A 21,563-nucleotide genomic window follows, 5' to 3' on the forward strand; every position below is an offset into this window, starting at 1 on the left:
GCGAAAGTCATGTTTGCAACTGTCAATCTTACAATGCCTCATGGGACTTGCAGTTTTGCAACAGCTGGAGGGCCGCCAGTTTGACACCTGCACCCTAGGCAGTAAATCATGTCCCATACAAACTGTTCCTCAGATATCACTTGAGGCAATGCTACTCTTCTTAACCCCTGCACGCCTAAGGGTAATACAAATCCTAAAGCCTAAGTAAAATTTTACAACTTTGACATGTGTTAGTAAAACCGTACATATCATCACAACTACTTTGTACATCCAGGTGAATTATACCACGTTTTCTTCAGGACAAATTGGGCTTTCATTTGCTGGTAAATGGTAATGGATATCTCCCTGATTTTTTTTTTATTATCAAAGGAAAACTGGCCCAAAATAGTAAAAAATGTTTTTTTTTTAATTTAGGTGTGTGTTTCTTGTTACTATCATAACCTACCACCAAAGAACAACCCAAAATAAATTTTCCTCTCTTGCTCCGCTCTTGACGATCGCAGCAATACCATATATGTGAATGTAATTTGTTGCTTGTACCCGTATACAGCCCAGAAAAAATACTGCACATTTTGTTTTGTTTTTTTTTTGTTTTGTTTTTTTTTACCTAAAACACACTGACACTAACACTGGTACCAATTAAAAAAAAAATCCTGACCTTTGAATTTGACCCAAACACTCACCCTGGCACTGAACTAGATCAAACCTTGATCTAGGTATTTTTTCTTTTTTTTTATTTTATTTTGTAATATCTATTTATTGATTTATCTTTTCTTCTTTTACAAACAGTTATTTTTTTCTCTCTACAAGGAAAGAGAGAGATACAATGTATCTCTCCCCACCATTCAGAGAGAAAAAAAACCAAGGGTGATGGGCTTCACAGTAACTGATCACTGTGATAGCCAATCAGAGGCTATCACAGCGATCATGTGACCTGGAATTGGGGGTCCCGATTGTTAGAGTAGTACCCGGACTCTCGGTGACACCCCAGTCTTTGTGCTGGGAGCACGCCACATGGCAAAGACAGGTACGCAAATATGCGGCCCCACGGAAAAAAGCCTAGTTCTGTGAGGACGCATATTTGTGTGACGTCAGCGTCAAGGGGTTAATGGCCAACCTCTAAGTTTTATTGCTAAAATCTTAAAGTGGTTGTAAAGGCTCAATGGGTTTCTATGCATGAAGGTAAAAAAAACCTCCTGTGTGCAGCAGCCCCCCTAATACGTACCTGAGGCCCATCGTGATTCAGCAATGTGCATGAGAGCTTCTGCTCTCCAGGGACTCTCCCTCATTGGCTGAGAGAGCAGTGGGAACCATTGGCTCCCACTGCTGTTAATCACAGCCAGTGAGTCAATGAGGAGAGGAAGGGTTCGGGCTGAGCTGTGGCTGTGTGTGTGAATGGACACGCAGAGCAGAGGCTTGGAAGTGAGCCTGCCTGGGGCACTCAGCAGGAGGTAGGGGCTAGTAGGGGCTGTGCAGGGGACCTGCACAGAGCAGGTAGGTATATCTTTTGTTATTACTTTTTGAATTTTCTTTAATATCACTTTAATTGAACAAGCTGAAGTTAGAAGCTTATTGGCTAACATGCACAGCTGCGCCAGATTCTGAGTGTTTCAGTTTTAGTAAATCTCCTTCTTTGTCTTTAACGTCTTCCTCCTCGGGTGTTATGCCTGTAACAAAGTTTAGTCTGTATGATAAATTCATTCTTAATGATGTCACTGTTTGGACAATGAATGTTCCTTTACGTCTTCTCAGAACTTGTGAAAAGAACAGAAAATAAAGACACATCTGTTTCATCACCGCATCAAAATTCTCCTTTTTTAACTAAGATATTTATTGTATATTTGATATAAAAAAGACCTGGGTTATAAATTAGTGTATAACTGTGGGTGTCTGGGTTGCTCTACAAACATAGGTCAGCTGCTAGCTATGCCTCCGTGTCCAACACCGGATACAGATCTTGGAGTCTATTAAACTTGGGTCCCCATTCACAGAGGTAGTCATAGTTCAAGTCTTCATCAATACTGGAAGAGGTCAGAGAACTGAGACTCCCAGCCAATGAGCCATCACCTTCTGTGGAGTACATGTGGAGGAGCTCAGGAGGTTGGCTTTTTTTGTCATTATCTGCAGCCCAAACTATTTGGGAAACATATTCCTGAAATCTGGGGATGCTGGTCTCAGCTTTAGTCTGTTCAGGATAATCTCTTCCCCTTGATGTACCAGCACCGTGTAGACGGTGAGGAGCGTGACACAAGTTTGACGTTGAGGGGACATCTGAGGTAGCATAATACTGATTAGCATTTACTCTGTCTGTTTTTTTCAGTTTCTGAAGGTTGTATCCATTCTGTAAATGAAAAAACAGGTTAGTTATGTCATATATTTACTTCTTGACAAATGAAGACATTCCTGAGAAATAACTAAATTTAACAGAGGCAGGAAGGAATAATGTGTAGGCACCTAGAGGAGGCTACAACCCCTACAAATTCACAGCCATTTTTGCAGACAAATCTCTGGCTCTTCCATTCCTACACGTTCGTATGTACCTCTATGATTGGCAGCTTGCGGTCTGTCAAAATAGGAGGGAAGGCAGAAATTGCTGAAGCTTTGCCTTTTTGAACAGCCCAACATTCACCCATAAAGGCTAATTATATATAATATGTAGCAGTTTTTTTTTTAAATTCAGACAGATTTTAGCACATAGTTTGCACTATATGCATAATGCAATCAATGGTGCAGTATTCAACCTGCACTCAACTACCCTCCTCAGCATATTTGCATGTAGGTAGGTGGTCAACTTCAGCAATATAGTGCCTTTATTCATTCCATGGGTAAATCTAGAGGACATTTACAAGTATGATGAGTGACTTTTAAAAGGGTACATGTGCAGAATGGAACTGGACAGGCAAGTACCAACTATAAATAGTCCCATAATTTATCATATATCTCCCCACAACCTTATTTTAAACATATTGAAGCTTCAGAATTCTCAAAATAGTTCAACAGGCAATTCCCACAAAACCATGACAAAAGATTTTAGGCTCACCAGTTGTTTAAAGAAGAAGTCTCACTTTAAATGTTATTAATGTGTTCTGTTCCATAGGGGGCAAAGCATGTGTATGATTTTGTCCCATCTCCCTATACACTGTCTAAGGCTAGCTGTGAGGCTGGACAAGGCACCTCCTTCGATGGTCCTCCAACCTCACAGCTAGCAAGGAGATGGCTGCTTTGATGAATGATACTTTTCCTTGCCTCCAAGCACCTGCCCAACACAAATTCCAAGCAAGCAGACAAGTGCTTGGAGAGGAAGTAAAAGACAATTTGTCAAATCTTACATCTCCTTGATATCTGTTTTGTTGGACAGCTATGGAAGGGAGAAAGGGTGCTGTGCTGGACCTCACAGCTAGCCTTAGATAGCACATAAGAAGTTGGGACAAAATACTAAATGTACCTAGTCCCCTGGGTAACAGGACGTGTGTGTTTAATCTATATATGCAGAATCTGAGGAGGAAGTGTGATATAATAACTGTAGCAGGAAAAACGTTCTGGGAATTCTGGTTGGGATATTAGGTAATATATGGATCAACATGGCAACAACCATATGCCCTGCATTGTCTTCCTCTGGATCACCTGTAGGTATAGGATTATGTATATAAAGGTTCTTTATTTTTTTCTGTTGGTTGAACTAGATGGACTTTTGTCTTTTTTCAACCTAACTATATATAACTGAAGTATTACTTTTGAGTGGTCAGGGCTTTTTAAGGCATTTTTATTTTGTCATTATCAATTATGCAGTGTGGAAAAGCCCAGTCTCTGCCAGCATTCATTGATCATGTGGACTGAATTAGCTCCACCTCTGTTCGCACAGTCTGTCATGCTCAGGGTTGGAGGTGTGCTCACCTGGTCATTCAGATCACACAGTTCAGGCTTGGTTGGCTGTCAAGGGGTGGAGCCACAGCAAAAACATGACAAATGGCTGTCTGCAGAGACCGGTACACTTGCATTTTCAGTGGATATTGTGGGAAAACTGCTCCTCTGAAACATAAAAGAAACGCTCACTCTGGTTGTCGTGGGGAGGCATTTTTTAAAAACACAGATGTCTTGTTTTGAGGTTGAAAATATTTCAAAATGATGAGTATAAATGTAGTAATAGACAAAGCAATGGCTACTTACAACTCTTTTGCCTTTGTTGTTTAGTGCTCCACTTAGTCTGTCTGTTTTCTTCCAGCGCTGAAAATGACAGCACAGTGACTCTTCCTTCTTTGCAGCATTTTAAAGGTAAATGTTATATATCTTTTTCCAAAAAAAAGTTTTATTGAAGTAAGAAAGACAAAACAGATCATAGACAGATACGGATCGCAGTCCGTGCACATCTTCATACATGTTCTCCCGTATCGCAGACGGGAATAGGACGTTAGAATAGATTTTAGAGCAACATGCATCCAATTCCCACAATAAAGCATATGCAAAAAGTATAACCATAATAATAATATTTACCATCTGTAATGTTCGATAAATATGGTATACATTAGTCTCTATGTAGAGAGAGCTCAAGCAGCAAGACTATGAGGCGCAAGACAAACGAATTATCTCAAGGCACATATGTCTGCCATATCCGTATCCAAAAATCGTGGGTTAGTTTTCTAAAGTATTATCACACTTGTACATCTAGAAGTGTTCTGATCAAATGTTATATATCATTACAAATTGTGGCACCATTCAAAGCAGTGGTTGTCAATTTATGAGCTAAAAGGGGACCTCAAATGTGGCCCCCAACATCAGCAAAGGGCTGCATGTAATGTTCAGTATATGTAATGATTGAGAGGATTGTCAGAAACTGCAGACCTAATAGAGGAAATGATAGTCAGAGACTGTGGACATGCTACATATATAGTTGGGGATATACTACAAAAGACAATACAAAATTGAGAACATATTACACAGGGCTAGTAGAGATCAATGCTGTTACCCTAATCAATATTCCCATTACAGATGGCTGAGGTCTGAGCAGAGCTGGATAAGGGGGTACCACCATTCCTCCTGTACCGGGCCCAGGTCAGCAGGGGGGCCCAGGCAGCTGAGTAAATTGTTTGTGGGTAGGGAGGGTGATCGACATGGTGGGAGTGCAATTACTGGAACCGATCCCCTGTATGGCTCTCTCTGCAGCAGCTGAAGATTGGCGTCTTCTCCTCTCCGTCCTGATGGTGTTCAGCTGCTGCAGAGAGAGCCATACAAGGGATCTATTGCAGAAATTCCCCCCCCCCTCGTTGCACAAATTACCTCCTTGTGAACCATATATTTCCTCATGTTGCCCAGGCCCCAGTGTGTGTGCCCACCCCCATAGTGCTCCTTGGTTCCCTCCTCTTCTTCCCACCGGTAACTGCTAGCTTACAATAGGATCCTTCAGGATGATGAACACAACGTGTGATCAGTACCAATTACTCACTTCACTGTTCATTCCTAACTGAAGCATAGTGAACTGTGGTTTCTTTAAGGGGGGGGGGGGGGCTGTCAGGTTTGCTGTATGGGGCCCCGTGGTTTCTAACAGCAGCCTTGGGTCTGAGGGCCTAATGCGGCCCTTGGGCTACAGGTTGGGCACCAGGGGTTTAAAGAGTCCCTCCAGCCTGTAATATTCTCTGGCTTATATACCTCTTGAAATAGTTGATACAATCCCATTCTGATTGTTAATCCAAAAAAAACCTTACTATTCTCCTCATCATTTTTTTGCTATGTAAGTGAGGATAAAATAAGTTGATTTAACAGTACACTTTTATATGGTATAAAATAGGATGAATTGGCAGCATGTGTGTAGTATCAAAGATTTGCAATAGTGGGGATTCAGGGTTAAAGGGAGAGTCTTTCACGTTACTAGGAACAATACCTCAGGATATTGGTCCCTGAATGCCATGATTCTAGCAAACAGATGGGCTTGTTATATCTTCAGACCACAAACTGCCTCCTCTGTAAATATGTTGGTCAGACTTTAATGGTACTATTTGGATAAAATATCTTTAGTGCCCATCTATTGAATCAACTATGCCCAGATGATGTAGGACCAAATTAAAGGATGCTTTTTATTATTATTATTATTATTATTATTATTACTACAGGTACTTATATAGCGCTGTCAATTTACACAGCACTTCACATATATATTGTACATTCACATCAGTCCCTAACCCTCAAGGGGCGTACAATCTAAGGTCCCTAACTTACATTCATACATACACATACTAGGGCCAATTTAGACAGGATCCACTTAACCTACCAGCATGTCTTTAAAGTGTGGGAGGAAACTGGAGTACTTAGAGGAAACCCACGCAGGCACAGGGAGAACATGCAAACTCCAGGCAGGTGGCGCCATGGTTGGGATTCGAACCAACGACCTTAGTACTGCCAGGCGGAAGTGCCAATCATTTAGCCACTGTGCTGCCTGGCAATAATCCAACCTTAAACCTCACTATCAGAGGCAATATTTATTCAAAGCAGGGGCGGACTGACCATTTGGAAACTCGGGCACTGCCCGAGAGCCCGGGGTCAGTAAGGGGCCCCATGAGATGCCCCTGGTACCTTTTTCATAGGCTTTTTTGAGTTTGGGCAAGGACACAGGGGCCCCATGATCCCCTATTGCCCAGGGGCCCCATGAGTTATCAGTCCGCCCCTGGTTCAAAGGTATAAAATAAAAACGATAATCAGGAATTCAATTCAGAGACTATGTGATACTGTGTACCTGGTCATGTTCTCCTCCACCCTCATTATAATTCAAGGTGTTCTCTCTGATATCTTCCCAGCTTTCATGTTCTGCAGGAATGTGATAAACTCCTCCTTTACGAAACTTTGATCTTCCCCACTGACTCCATACTGTGTAGGAGACCAACAAGGCTGCAACAAGAACATCAACCCATCTTAAATAAAGTCAGAATATTCATCCAAATAAGACAGATTACTGCTGAATTTTAGATGAAGGTAGAATAAAAATCTAGTTCAAATAAGGGAGGATGAGTGCTACTTCTCATGTAAAAGCCAGATTATTGTTTTTATGTATATATTTTTCGAATTGGTTTGGTTTTTTCTTTTTTGTTTGATATGAAAAGTTTTTTATATTGTTTTTATATTTTTCTAGATTGGAATTTTCATGAACATTCATTCTACCTTCAGATTTGCACTACAACAGTTTTGAAGAAAGGTATCCATGTCTTGATGAAGCGGTCTCAAAAAAAGGAGTTGACAGAATATTTGTTAAAGTAGTAAACCACTTTGTTAATTTGTACCTACAGGTAAGCTTATAATAAAGCTGCTGACCTGTAGGTAAAATGAATAGGTAAAATGAATATAGGTGCACATTTAAAAGATATTCAGGTTTCTTTACAGTCGGCGCATGCAGTCTGAAGGAATGGCATACCCATACCGCTCCTTCAGAGCACTGTGCCATGTCCCAAGACTCCCGTGTGCATGCGCAGGAGTGATGTAATCACAGCTCAGCCAGCCAGACCGCCGGAGCTCACAATCCCGAAAGAAAGACCAGGTGAAGATGGAAGCCTCTATAGCGGTAGAGGGCTTTCATTTTAAGGGGAGTTTCACATAATGTGCTAGTGTGCAATGCATATATTTTTTTAAAGCACCTTATGTATAGTCTTCTATTTGCATTCTTATATGCTGGAGGTGTTCTTCACCTATTTTTTAAGCTTGTACAATAAACTTGTGGTTTTATTGATTTGTATAAATATACACATTCTATTGTATTGGTCTCCTGGGAGTTATGGTAAAAGTCCATTTTGTTTCTATGACTACTATAATGGCCAGAAGATTGCTTCATTTCAGATAAAGAATAATGCCTCATCTCCTAGATTGCAAGCTCCAAGGAGCAGGACCCTCAAATCCCTCTTGTATTTAACTGTATTGTTGCTGTATTGTCTCCCGTTATATTGTAAAGAGCTGAGCAAACTGTTGGCGCTACATAAATCCTGTATAATAATAATAATAATAATAATCACTCTCTGATAATAATGAAACACTGGTCCAGTTTAATGTGACCATACAATGATAGATTTTTTTTGCGGGCTGGAAGAATAAAAAAATCTATCAATCTATACAGTGCAGATTGATGAATCTGCAGTGCCAGCTATTGTACAGTGACAGCCAGCACCAGTGGATGTAAGAATACCCAAAGAGCAGCTGCATCTGATTGTATGCAGCTGCTGTTCAGCCAAAACTTTTCTGCCAGCTTCTTTGATTATTTGAAGGATACCAGGTGGGATTGTGTCAACAAGCCCAACAATGAAGTGAATTTTGGCTGGTGCACAGGGAACTTTGTGTATGGCCAGCTTGAGATTTACTAGCTTTCTATGTTCTTAAAATAAAATAATTCAGATTTACGGTTGCACATGAGTTATCAGTGGCTACCACCATCAGTCACAGCTGCATCAAAACTCTTTTACCCTCTGATTACTAGATTCTCCACCTATATTATGAAAGCATAAGATGAGGTGAGATTTGCTTGCTTGATTTTGTAATGACCTATTAATATTAAAATCTGTGTTTAAGTGCCACATCTCTAATATTGTAAATATATACTGGAAAAAAAATCATGTTTTTATGCCTACGTTGTGCCTCAAAAGTCCCAATTTTCAGCTTTTTTTGGTATATATATATATATATGTAATGACCTAGGTGGGAACTCGATGGGGTTTTCAACAATGAAGTGTTTCAATAGTGCAGAAGCCAGAAACCCGGAGTGTGTCTTAGCCCACTAGTAACCACTTAAAATTGAGGTTTGAGTGAAGACACTCTAAATTTCATCCATGTGTACACAAACTATGCATAAAAATTAACAATCAGTGCTGGGAGCTCCCCCAGGTCCTCAGACGTTAAGAGAAGCCAGGGAGCTCCCACAGGGCTGCACCAGGCAACAAATAAAGTCAGTGAACTGTGAACGTTTTCCAGGAAATAAAATAAACATTTACTAAACAGAAGGTCCACTCAATTTATGCAGCCAGAGTCAGAAGGTTTTGACGGTGCTAGTAGGCTGCAGGCTCTTGTCAATTGATTCTGTTCTGTACTCATCTCATCTCTTAAAACTACAGAGGACAGGGATGCACTTCTCCTTCACTCTTACACAGGGGCGGACTGACAACTCATGGGGCACCCGGGCAATAGGGGATCATGGGGCCCCTGTGTCCTTGCCCAAACTCAAAAAAGCCTATGAAAAAGGTACCAGGGGCATCTCATGGGGTCCCCTACTGACCCCGGGCCCTCGGGCAGTGCCCGAGTTTCCAAATGGTCAGTCCGACCCTGCTCTTACAGGCTTAAATTCAGGACCATTCCAACTGGATATCATAAGGAACTAGTGAGCAGAGCACCAGGATGTACAAGATGAATATCAGGGTTGAAATGATTTGTTAAAGTTTGCCGAATCAGATACAGAGCACAATTGTTATATCTGCAGACTACCTTCAAATAAATCCACTTGTGTCTATTGAAATCTGAAATCAGTGTTTGGTGCTCTTCCCCTTTATTACTGGGCCTCAAAAAAATATAAAGACTAATTTATGTGCTCTGTAAAAGATACACCTATATGTGCATGGCAGGACATATCTTTTACCAACTTCCATTTTATATACTATTTGTCAGACAAGTTAACAATGTGAAAATAAGGAAAAAGAACCACAATCTTACCTATGAAGATCAGAAGACACATGCTGATGGCTAAAATGGATCCTGAGCTCAGTCCAACAATCTTCCCAGCTCTGGCCTGGATGGTCTCACAGGCCCTACCCTTGAAGCCTTTTCTGCATTGGCAGATAAACTTTTGCTGGGACTGAGCCACACAATTGCCCCCGTTTCGACAGCTCCACCTCGTACAAGGTGATGGATGACAGTGCTTCTGTCCTGTTACATTATTCATGACTTCAACTTTATCTGTTGGGCACCTAAACCAGAGAAACATGGACTACATATTTGACAAAAGCATAAAGGGAATAACAGAATCACTGCATAAATATGTTTAGGATGATCTTCAGTCATTTGGTATCTAGTGGTAGTAAACAAAACCCAAATGGATATTGAATTATTGAAAATTCCACCATCTTTTTTTAGTGCTTCTGTGGTTTAATGGGTCTGTTTGACTCATTCATTTAATAGATGTTTTTTTGTAGGATCTTTGTGGCATCTTGTACTTTTACTGTGAAGCCAAGGAGTAATCTTGGCACCTGAGGTTAAAGAAGAGCTCCATAAAGTATTATAAAAAGGACTGTAGGATTTACCAGTAATATGTTAATAACTTACCTTACCGATACAACAGTATTACCATTAACTGGCTGCTTCTGGTCCCTGCACATTATTGGTTGTAGCAATAGAGGTGTACATGGTCAAATTTGTATCCCAGAAAGGACAGCATAGAAGTAATTAATTCATAGCCCTACATTTCTGTTTCAATAGTATTTATTGAAAAAGTTTTACAAAGGTTAGATAGGTAGACAAAAACATACAAGAATAAGGCCTATAATTGACCTTGCTTGCTTCATTCAAAAGTGAACAAAGTGCAAAACTGTTACGCAGACGGCATAAAGTGTCAACACAGAATCTATGACAATCACCATCCGTGGAGACACATACTGACAGACACACTGACAGACAAAAAAAAAAAAAAGGAATAGATAGAATGGGCAAGTAGATCCAGAAAAGAAGCAACCAGAGTGCTCTCTATATAGCTGTTTGAAGATATTGAATCTAAAGGTTCCAGACCCTCTCAAACTGAACAACAGTGTCACTATGCTGACCAACCTTTCATTAGACAATATCCAATGTGTGTGCAGTCCGAGATAGCGATCCTGTGTGTGTGCAGTCCAAGATAGCGATCCTGTGTGTGTGCAGTCCGAGATAGCGATCCTGTGTGTGTGCAGTCCAAGATAGCGATCCTGTGTGTGTGCACAGTCCGAGATAGCGATCCTGTGTGTGTGCAGTCTGAGATAGCGATCCTGTGTGTGTGCACAGTCCGAGATAGCGATCCTGTGTGTGTGCGCAGTCCGAGATAGCGATCCTGTGTGTGTGCGCAGTCTGAGATAGCGATCCTGTGTGTGTGCGCAGTCTGAGATAGCGATCCTGTGTGTGCGCAGTCCGAGATAGCGATCCTGTGTGTGTGCGCAGTCCGAGATAGCGATCCTGTGTGTGTGCGCAGTCCGAGATAGCGATCCTGTGTGTGTGCAGTCCGAGATAGCGATCCTGTGTGTGTGCAGTCCGAGATAGCGATCCTGCGTGTGTGCAGTCCGAGATAGTGATCCTGCGTGTGTGCAGTCCGAGATAGCGATCCTGCGTGTGTGCAGTCCGAGATAGTGATCCTGTGTGTGTGCAGTCCGAGATAGCGATCCTGCGTGTGTGCAGTCCGAGATAGCGATCCTGTGTGTGCGCAGTCCGAGATAGCGATCCTGTGTGTGTGCAGTCCGAGATAGTGATCTTGTGTATGTGCGCAGTCCGAGATAGCGATCCTGTGTGTGTGCAGTCCGAGATAGCGATCCTGCCTGTGTGCAGTCTGAGATAGCGATCCTGTGTGTGTGCGCAGTCCGAGATAGCGATCCTGTGTGTGTGCAGTCCGAGATAGTGATCCGTTGTGTGTACAGTCTAAGATAGCGATTCTGTTTGTGCGCAGTCCGAGATAGCGATCCTGTGTGTGCAGTCCGAGATAGCGATCCTGTTTTTGTGCGCAGTCCGAGATAGCGATCCTGTGTGTGTGCAGTCCGAGATAGTGATCATGTGTGTGTGCGCAGTCCGAGATAGCGATCCTGTGTGTGTGCAATACGAGATAGCGATCCTGTTTTTGTGTGCAGTCTGAGATAGCAATCCTGTGTGTGTGCGCAGTCTGAGATAGCGATCCTGTGTGTGTGCGCAGTCTGAGATAGCGATCCTGTGTGTGCGCAGTCCGAGATAGCGATCCTGTGTGTGTGCGCAGTCCGAGATAGCGATCCTGTGTGTGTGCGCAGTCCGAGATAGCGATCCTGTGTGTGTGCAGTCCGAGATAGCGATCCTGTGTGTGTGCGCAGTCCGAGATAGCGATCCTGTGTGTGTGCGCAGTCCGAGATAGCGATCCTGTGTGTGTGCAGTCCGAGATAGCGATCCTGCGTGTGTGCAGTCCGAGATAGTGATCCTGTGTGTGTGCAGTCCGAGATAGCGATCCTGCGTGTGTGCAGTCCGAGATAGTGATCCTGTGTGTGTGCAGTCCGAGATAGCAATCCTGCGTGTGTGCAGTCCGAGATAGCGATCCTGTGTGTGCGCAGTCCGAGATAGCGATCCTGTGTGTGTGCAGTCCGAGATAGTGATCTTGTGTATGTGCGCAGTCCGAGATAGCGATCCTGTGTGTGTGCAGTCCGAGATAGCGATCCTGTCTGTGTGCAGTCTGAGATAGCGATCCTGTGTGTGTGCGCAGTCTGAGATAGCGATCCTGTGTGTGTGCAGTCCGAGATAGTGATCCGTTGTGTGTACAGTCTAAGATAGCGATTCTGTTTGTGCGCAGTCCGAGATAGCGATCCTGTGTGTGCAGTCCGAGATAGCGATCCTGTTTTTGTGCGCAGTCCGAGATAGCGATCCTGTGTGTGTGCAGTCCAAGATAGTGATCATGTGTGTGTGCGCAGTCCAAGATAGCGATCCTGTGTGTGTGCAATACGAGATAGCGATCCTGTTTTTGTGTGCAGTCTGAGATAGCAATCCTGTGTGTGCGCAGTTTGAGATAGCGATCCTGTGTGTGTGCGCAGTCCGAGAGCAATCCTGTCTGTGTGTGCAGCCCGAGATAGCGATCCTGTCTGTGTGCAGTCCAAGATAGCGATCCTGTGTGTGTGCAGTCCGAGATAGCGATCCTGTCTGTGTGCAGTCCAAGATAGCGATCCTGTGTGTGTGCAGTCCAAGATAGCGATCCTGTGTGTGTGCAGCCCGAGATAGTGATCCTGTGTGTGTGCGCAGTCCGAGATAGTGATCCTGTGTGTGTTTGTGTGATGAGTGGAGGAGTGCTGCACTGACAGGAGGGAGAAGGCACAGCACAGCCTCTCTCCTGAACACAGATCACTGCACCAGGCTGTGCATTCAAGTCCCAGTTGTCCCGAGTGTGGGAATGGGGGGAGGTACTCAGCCGGGGGGGGGGGGGGGGTAACAGAAATCTTGGGGAGCGCAGCCCACCCCTGCACCCCCCCTAGATCCAGCCATGATCAGGAGAGTAAAACATTGCTAACTCTGCCAGAACATTTCATAGGAAAGTTTATGTAAACTATGGACTATGATTGGATGCAGCTTTATTTGTGCATTTTGTTTCTATTATATCTTTTAAATATGGGATTTGATGTTTATTCACCTCACAACCAGCCACTGTAGTTGAACAACCAGTCAGAGCACCTAATGGTCTAGGAGAACATTAAAGTAAAATTGTCTTTGTTTGTAGAGCACATGCGCATGACAGGTTTGATCACAATGCCTGTGATCATGCTGTCAATAGCGCATATCAAAAGCAAAATCAAATGAACCAATCAGAGTGGCTGTGTGCCTTGTGACCACTGTGAACCAATCACAGCGATCACAAGTGTACTGTAAACACTGACTGGGTTTACACACAGCCAGCTCTCCCGTTCCTCTCATAATGGAAAAGGAAGAAAGGAATGATAGAAAGAACTGATGGTCAAATGCTCCTCTGTACAGCGACTTTTCTTTTTGTCAATTTATCAGCTCTGAAGGAAATTGAGTAAACAAAAGCAAAAGGCAGCAGCAGATCCCTAAACAGGGGAAAGATTATATTCATCAAAACTTATCATACCACGACCCTTTCATGTTCCTGTCTGGCCTGATCACCTTTTTTTTAATACAAACCAAATTAAAGTTTTATGCCAAGAAACAACTTTAATCACTATTTATTAGAAATGAAAATATATGAAGAAAAAAGGTAAACTAAACGTAAAAAGTTAAAAATTGGGAACTGGCAGGGTTTTTTTTTTATTGTAGTAGAGACATGAAATGTTAACACTTATCTGCCTATTCGCAATCATCAGCGGAATGTATACTGAGCAGCACATACGCAGATCAGTTTACATTCGGACACGCTGCCAGTGTGCCAGGATGACTGCACTCCCAAGCAAGCCCGGGAGTGATGTCATCTGACGCCAGACAACCAAACCGGCTAAGGATCTGCACCTGGAAAAAGCCAGTGAGAAGATGCCAGAGCTGGCTAAGTAGCTTGCAGGTGTCGGCCTTTTGACTAAGGAAAGTATGTATGCCTTTAGTTCCACTTTAAAGTCTAATTTTACAAGATAAATAAATAATCAGCACAAGGGATATTACTTAAATTCAGTGTGATGTGCCCCCTGTGCTGTTCTGTCCTGATTTAGAAGTAATAGAAGTAAGGGAGCTGTGACATACACTCAAGAGTGTCTGAATACACCGCCTTTTCTGCCTAGCATTCATAGAAGCCAGTACTACAGCTTAATGGAAGGAGGAAGATTTCTGCTAAATCAGGACAGTCCAGCACTGAATGTAAGTAATATCCCTTGTGCTGATTTTTGTTTCCTTAAAATGACACTTTTTTGTCAAATCTTGTTTGTTTTTTTAAATAACAAACATGTCCATACTTACCTGCTCTGTGTAGTGATTTTTCAGAGAGCAGCCCCAATCCTCTTCTTTTCAGGTCCCTGCCGGCACTCCCTCAAGCAGTGCCCCCAGGGAAAGCCGCAAGCCCTGGGGGCACCACTGCGTACTCATTCCCGAGCCTCTGCTCTACGCGTCCATAAGACACATAGAACCATGTCTTCATCCTGCCCTCCCACTCTCTCCTTATTGGCTTCTCTCCTCATCCAGCTGCTGTCTTAGCCAATGAGGAGGAAGAGTCCCCAAATAGCAGAGGCTGTCAAGAATGTCGCTGGCTCAGAGGGGGCTTAGGCAATTATTGAGGGGGCTGGGGGCACTGCTGCACACAGAAGGTTTTTTACCATCATGCATAGAATATTATTCTTATTATTATACAGTATTTATATAGCGCTAAAAGGTTTGCTCAGCGCTGTACATTATAGTGGGGGACAGAACATGAGACAATACAGTAACAGAACAGAATATGAGGGATTCAAGGGCCCTGCTCTTTCGAACTTACAATCTAGGAGACATAAAGGTAAAAAACCTTCAGCCTTTACAATCACTTTAAGTAAACTTAGACTTTAAATACCATCAAAAGAAATCTCCATCTGTCTAAAAATGATATAAAATGTGTTTGGTGTATACTATTGCATTACCGAGTAATTGTCAGTCAAACACTACACTGAAAACTGAAAAATGGCTTGAAAAGGAAGAGGGTGTGACATGCTGGTATTGAGGCAGGTAATAAACATTTTTCTATATAAAAAAAATGCATACTTGAAAATAATTGTGAGCAATATACCAGAGAGCTTTCAGCAGCCCTGGAGCTTCTTCTAAGCTCCATGAATCAGAGACTTATGCAGGCCATAGATGGGTCGAAAATCGGCTGTTTTTTCGGCCGAAAAAAAAAATCAGCTGATTTTCGCTCCGTTAATGGGTTAATTGGCCGCCCATTTTTCTGGATTTTGGCACTTTTTTTTATCGGCAAAGTTGGAAAAAAATCGTCCGATTTTGCAGATCGGCCGATTTTCGCAGCAATGATGGGCAAATCGGCCGATCTTTTTACCGATACAAAATCTGCGCATGAGAGGAGAAGAAGAATAAAGAAGAGGAATAAAGAAGAAGGAAGGAAGAAAGAAGAAGGAAGGAAGAAGGAAGAAGAAGAATTCCAGTCCGCTATTATATTTGACATTAAAAAGTATTGCGGTTACAACAATATATCTATTTGTATCCGAATAAAAACATCTGTATCCGAAATGGATACAAATAGATACAATGTTGCAACCGCAATACTTTTTAATGTAAAATATAATAGCAGAGCTCTCTGCAGGAACAGAAGCAATTAATTGCCGGCCGTAGACGGGATGAAAATTGGCTGATTTTTTTACCGTTGGTGGTAACGTCGGCCTATTGAACGTCCGATTTTTCGGTTTTTTTAAAAAAACAGATGCTTTTCGACCCATCTATGGCCATACACTACACAATTTTATTAAGAAATTTACTTTAGATTTACCAAAAACCATATAATAGGAGGTCAAACCTAAACAACACTTTCAACTTTATACAATTAGGTAGGCCCTTGCGCTACATAGTTGAAGATAAATCTAAAGGAAATTGAGCAGAAAGTGGAGAGAAAATTGTAAGAAAATTGTATAATGTATGGCCAGCCTTGTGGGATCTAAGAGTAGTAAACCCCACCTCTTACCATGAGGTCATCACAGAATGGTTTACTGTCCAGTATTGTACCTGCATTCATATTTTCTCCATAAATCAATGCAGTTGAGGTGAGAGGGGCAGGGATGGTTCCTGCAGACATCCGAGTGGCACCCAATACTGATTCCCTGGGAGCTGACAACGGAGCTGTGCTCATCACCCTCTCCATCCAACGGCAGCACAAGACCATTGATGCGCACGTCCCGTAAACATCCTGTGCACAAGTAACATAACAGGGCCCATTAAAGTTTCTCTCTCTTAGATCATGAAGACAAATATTCATCGATTTCACTGACATGACAGAAAACAAACATTAAATGTTGTAGTTCAATCTGCAGATAAGGACATCCTGTTCCCCTTCTGGTTCTGCAGATTATAAAATGTAAACAAGCCTCTGGCTACTTTGCAAGCAGAGCTAAACATATTACAAGCTATATAGAAACTATGGGCTGTGAGTATGAGAATGTACAGCTCATTCACACAGACACTTGTACAGCGTGACTAGCCCTTTGATTACTTTTCTTTCCTAGCCCTGAGCTGCATGCAGACAGCCCATATTAGTGAATGGGCAATGCACAGTCCACCACACAGAACTTGTGGATCTAGTACTGGGCACTTGTCCCAGTAGGCAGGTGTGTTTAGCTATTTTACCACTAGGGGGCTCTGCACCAGAATAGTGTCTGGTTACAGTAGTCAGTGTCATCAGGTGTTAGGCCACTTTTAGGTAGAGCCCTCCTGCAATGATGTCATACGTGAGCCAATGCCCAGTTATAAGCTAGGTCCGGAGGAGCCCTAGTGCACTTGGGGCATGGTAGCCAAGAACCCCACACCAGCACAGATGTAACTAGCACCCCATATGGAAGAAAAATATATTTGAAATATATTTGAAAAATATTCTTTCCAAATATATTGACATATATTTGAAATGCTACAATTGTGGCCATATTCAATATATTTCAAAATATATTTCAATAAATATATATATATATTGCATGTTGAAATGCGTTTTTATTACAAAATATATGACACATATTTTTAAAAATACATTTCAAATATACTGTATGTCTTTAAAAATACAAATCTACATTTTTGGAATGCATTTACAAATATATGTAAAAATATATGTTAAAATTACTTTTTTATATGTTAAAAAAAATCTGAAGAATATACTTTAAAAAAATATATTTTTAAAAATATCTTTCATATATTCTGTAATATATAAAAAAAACATTCAACATGCAGTGTGTATATATATATATATATATAGAAATATATTGAATATGGCCAAAATTGTAGCATTTCAAATATATGGCAATATTTTTGGGAAGAATATTTTATAAATATATTTCAAATATAATTTTCTTCCATGTGGGACACGGAGTCCCTGCAGGAGGCTAGGAAGGAGTAGACCTGCACCCAGGTGAGCCAGCTATAGACTTTCTGACCATTATGGAGGTGGGGGCTAGGGCAGATTGCAAAAGGCCTTTTAGGGCAGGTCAAGAGTTCCCTGAGTGAGGCTATCCTCCAGGAGAGGGTCGCTGGAGAGGTGTACCTATGGAGGAGGTGGCTGCAGAGATCTCATTTCAGTGAGTTCTAATGACCCTGGGTGGAAGGAAAGACTATTAGAGGGAGATGGCTGCTTAAAAGTGCTGCATATGCTTTTGCATGTGATTGCTGTGGATCGTCCACTAAATGTGATTGACTGTGTAATGTCAAGTGACTCCCGAATGTATGTCAATGCGTTGTGATTGTTATGCAGCAATTCTAATCATTTGTGTGGACATTCCTTCCTCGGGAAATAAAGGTCAACTCGGGAATGTCATATGGAGGCCTATGCTATGGAGTGGGGCACAATATGGCGGAGGGTTTGGTCTCAGCAGGAGGGGTAGTATTCTAGCAGGACAGGAGTGGGGTTAGGGACTTGTGCCCTTGTTAATATTACTAGCCAATCACAAAGCCCTCTCTCACATGTGTACCTGTCAAACTATGCTGTGCAGGTGGGGAGTCTGTATAGCTTATGTGTTGTAGCACTTAAGATTTGCTAAATATTACTTAAATGTTTCCTTACAGTTATCCTTTAATTTAACAACCCCCCCGCGCCAAATACTGACAGCAATATGCACACTTCTACTAGATCCACACTTCTACCAGATCCTCTGGCTGGCCCTTAGCTTCCTGTGCTCATGCATGGAAAAACCCTGTGGCTGGAGCATGCAAAGGTGACTTTGTGATATTTTAGGAATGATAGAGAATGGGTGGTGGTGGGGTGGGAAATTAGAGGATAACATTCCAAAAATCAAGTTATCCTTAACAGTAAAATAAAAGAAATAACATTGACTGAGAGGCCACTTTAGCATGCTTTAAGAATCCTTTAAGATGCCTTAAGTGCTATTGCAACCAACGTGTTTTCACTAGATTTCAGCATAAACTTTTTAATTTATGACCTGAGTTTAATAAAAAGTGGATTAAAATGTATTACAACTCAACCTGTTTTATGATGCTCTGTATATACAATTACCTTGAAAATCATTCCCAGCTTGTTGGGGTAAGCGGTTTCCTAACATAACACTTGATGGATCAGCTTCGAACAATCCACTTTTTCCCGTAGTAGCTGTCACTTCTCGGACACCGCCTCCTCTTTCAATACGCAAAGTAAACACATTGCCATAGCGCTCCATGCTCAGCAGTGCCCATCGCCCGTGATCTATACGCAGGTCCGGCAGCCTGATCACATGACTCCGCTCACCATAGTTGAAACTAACAGCAAAGTGTCCTCCACTAATCTGCAGGAGACAAAGGTACATGGAGTGACAGGTCTTATAGTATTTACCAGTATGGAAAGAAAGCTGCATTATTAAAAAATCTTTTTAAATATTCCTCTTCTTTACAAAGGGGGATGTTAGACATACCTGACACTAAAGGATGTGTGGTGATAAAAAGAATCAAAAAACCAAACACAAGGGAGACTCCTGTTATCACCAAAAACATTTTGTGGTCTTAAAGCACAAAACTTCCATATATTGCAGCTTTCACCTGATGATCCTGCCAGTAACATACTTTCTGTCTTAGCCCTGGTTCACAATGATGCGGTGCGGAATTTGCAACGTTTTCAGTGTGAATTCCACACCGCATCAGAATCGCACCCCATTCATGCGAACTGCTGCGGGTGTGTATGTTAAGTTAACAACACCCTGAAAGCAGTCTTCAAAACGCTGTGCGATGTGCAGAATCGGATTGCATAGGTGTGAATACCCATGCAATCCAATTCTAGTGCGGACCCAAAAAAAGGGTCCTGCACCTTTTTGGTGCAGGTGCAGTGCGATTAGAGCCATACAAAATGTGTGGCGCCAATCGCACCGTACACAAATCGTATGTGATTTGCACAGGAATGCAGTGCGGTTCCTGTGTGAATCACATGCGATATACATATATGTGAACCCAGGCTTAGGGTGACAACACTGGCTCACTGTGACATATCTATGGAGAGCAGAGTTGTCACCCTAGGCTGGTCTCCTGGTTTGGATCACAGAGTCACCTCCCCTTATCTTCATCTTTAAAACCTAGGGGGCAGGTGTTCTGTAGTTCACAAAAGATTGCTGGGATGGCTGATAACATTGTTTTAAATATCAGTTCAATGCATAGGAAGCTACATGCACACTGGATTTTTGGCAGAATAGGTATATTTCTGTACTGTCTTGGAAATTTTCTCAGCCTGAAAAAAAGAAATGAATGCAGTCACCACATCTAAGGACTGGTGAGCTGCAATACATTACATTTTTGTTCTTGGATTAAAATACAATTTAAATTGTAACTATAGACAAACCTTTTTTGGAGTTTTGGATGGAGTGGAGAGGGATTAGACCCCCTGTCAGTTTTCATTGTTGTCTGTGTCCCGTTAGGGAGATTCACCCTCTCTATTTGTCCTATTTATCATTATCATCGCACATGAAAGTGAAAGGAAATCTTAAATTTTGGGTTGCCACCAAAACAGAAACAGAAAGGGAAATCTTCCATTGGGAACATTAGTTCTGGTGATCCTGGTGACAACCAGGGATTCCCTCATTTTGGAGGGATCTCCTCTCACTTCCTATTTTGTCCACAGGACAGGAAATGGAGAGAAATCTAATGGCAAAAAAATGTGATAGTGTCAGGTTCACCTAATAGGCTACTGTAAAAGAGCACACAGGAGGGCACACATGCCTAATGCATTACTGAAGGTTTATTGTATAAAACAAAACATACAGCCAATTGGATACTCACAAAAATAAATATACAGGTGCTGTATGACACCAAATCTCAATCCAGTGTGGGAATAGTATGGCCAAACACACCGTGACACTGCTCTGGCAAGCTGACACGTTTCAGGGGATGCACCTCCTTCTTCAGAGCTCTAAAAAAGGGGGTCCATCCCTCAAAACACGTCAGCTGCCAGCACAGCATCACAATGTGCTTAGCCGAACTATTCCGGCACTGGATTGAGATTTAGTGTCATACGCCTATTTACATTTATTTTTGTATCTGTTTGGCTATAAGTTTTATTCTATACAATAAACCTTTGGTGATACATTAGGCGTGTGCCCACTCCTGTGTGTTCTTTACAGTTGTCTATTAGATTATGAGGAGGGCTACATCGACAAAGCATACCTGAAGGATGTTACTCCATTGGTTTTTATGATTCACTGTAAAGTAGATTCTGGGCAGAACTCTATGCACTGGAAGTGTTTTGTGCAATCACCTGGTAGGCTAGGTTCACACTTGTGCAGGTCCTGCATGTCATGTTTACACGGGCGCAGCAGTCCATTAACTTCAATGGAAACACAGGGAAACACAGTCCCCACCCCTATTTTCAGGACACAGCCTCATGGAACCATATGGTGCCAATCACACGCGTTCCCAGACCCACATTTGTGTGAATCTAGGCTTACTCTATCCATACAATGAAAAAAATGTTTTGCCTTATGGTTCTTTACGTATGAACAATGGGTCTACCATTAATTGGTGCTTTTGCTTTCCATCATACGTATTGTAAACAATGTATCTACCAGTGGTATTGCTTTTGCTTTCCAAATTTAAGTATCCACAGTCCTGTTAGCTGTTCTGTGTAATCTGATCACCCTTTATTTTTTTTGCAGCAGTGTCAGGTAAGAAGGATTTATTGGGTCCGCTGGAGGGATGCACACTTGTGGCCAGCAAGGTAGTCGGTCAGATGGGGAGATTCCAGGATGTCAATCATCATATTTCAGGAAGGAAGGGATAGTCAT

The 21,563-nt window shown here is 42.1% G+C and overlaps 1 protein-coding gene across 1 annotated transcript in view; it reads right to left on the minus strand.

Moving 5' to 3' along the window:
* Positions 1 to 1,807: 1,807 nt before the first annotated feature.
* Positions 1,808 to 21,563, minus strand: part of LOC149470147 (neural-cadherin-like) — a 127,108-nt gene continuing 107,352 nt past the window's right edge. Inside the window, exons 30-35 of the mRNA XM_089666758.1 lie at positions 18,821 to 19,085; positions 16,336 to 16,516; positions 9,670 to 9,923; positions 6,725 to 6,876; positions 4,168 to 4,254; positions 1,808 to 2,341 (exon numbers count right to left, since the gene is read on the minus strand). Of these exons, the coding sequence (XP_089522884.1) occupies positions 1,925 to 2,341; positions 4,168 to 4,254; positions 6,725 to 6,876; positions 9,670 to 9,923; positions 16,336 to 16,516; positions 18,821 to 19,085 (1,356 nt within the window). The 3' untranslated portion in view covers positions 1,808 to 1,924. The remainder of the gene's footprint in view (positions 2,342 to 4,167; positions 4,255 to 6,724; positions 6,877 to 9,669; positions 9,924 to 16,335; positions 16,517 to 18,820; positions 19,086 to 21,563) is intronic.

Source organism: Staurois parvus, unplaced genomic scaffold (assembly GCF_062004578.1).
Source record: "Staurois parvus isolate SC_StPar_1 unplaced genomic scaffold, SC_StPar_1.0 ptg000052l, whole genome shotgun sequence".
Taxonomy (NCBI): domain Eukaryota; kingdom Metazoa; phylum Chordata; class Amphibia; order Anura; family Ranidae; genus Staurois; species Staurois parvus.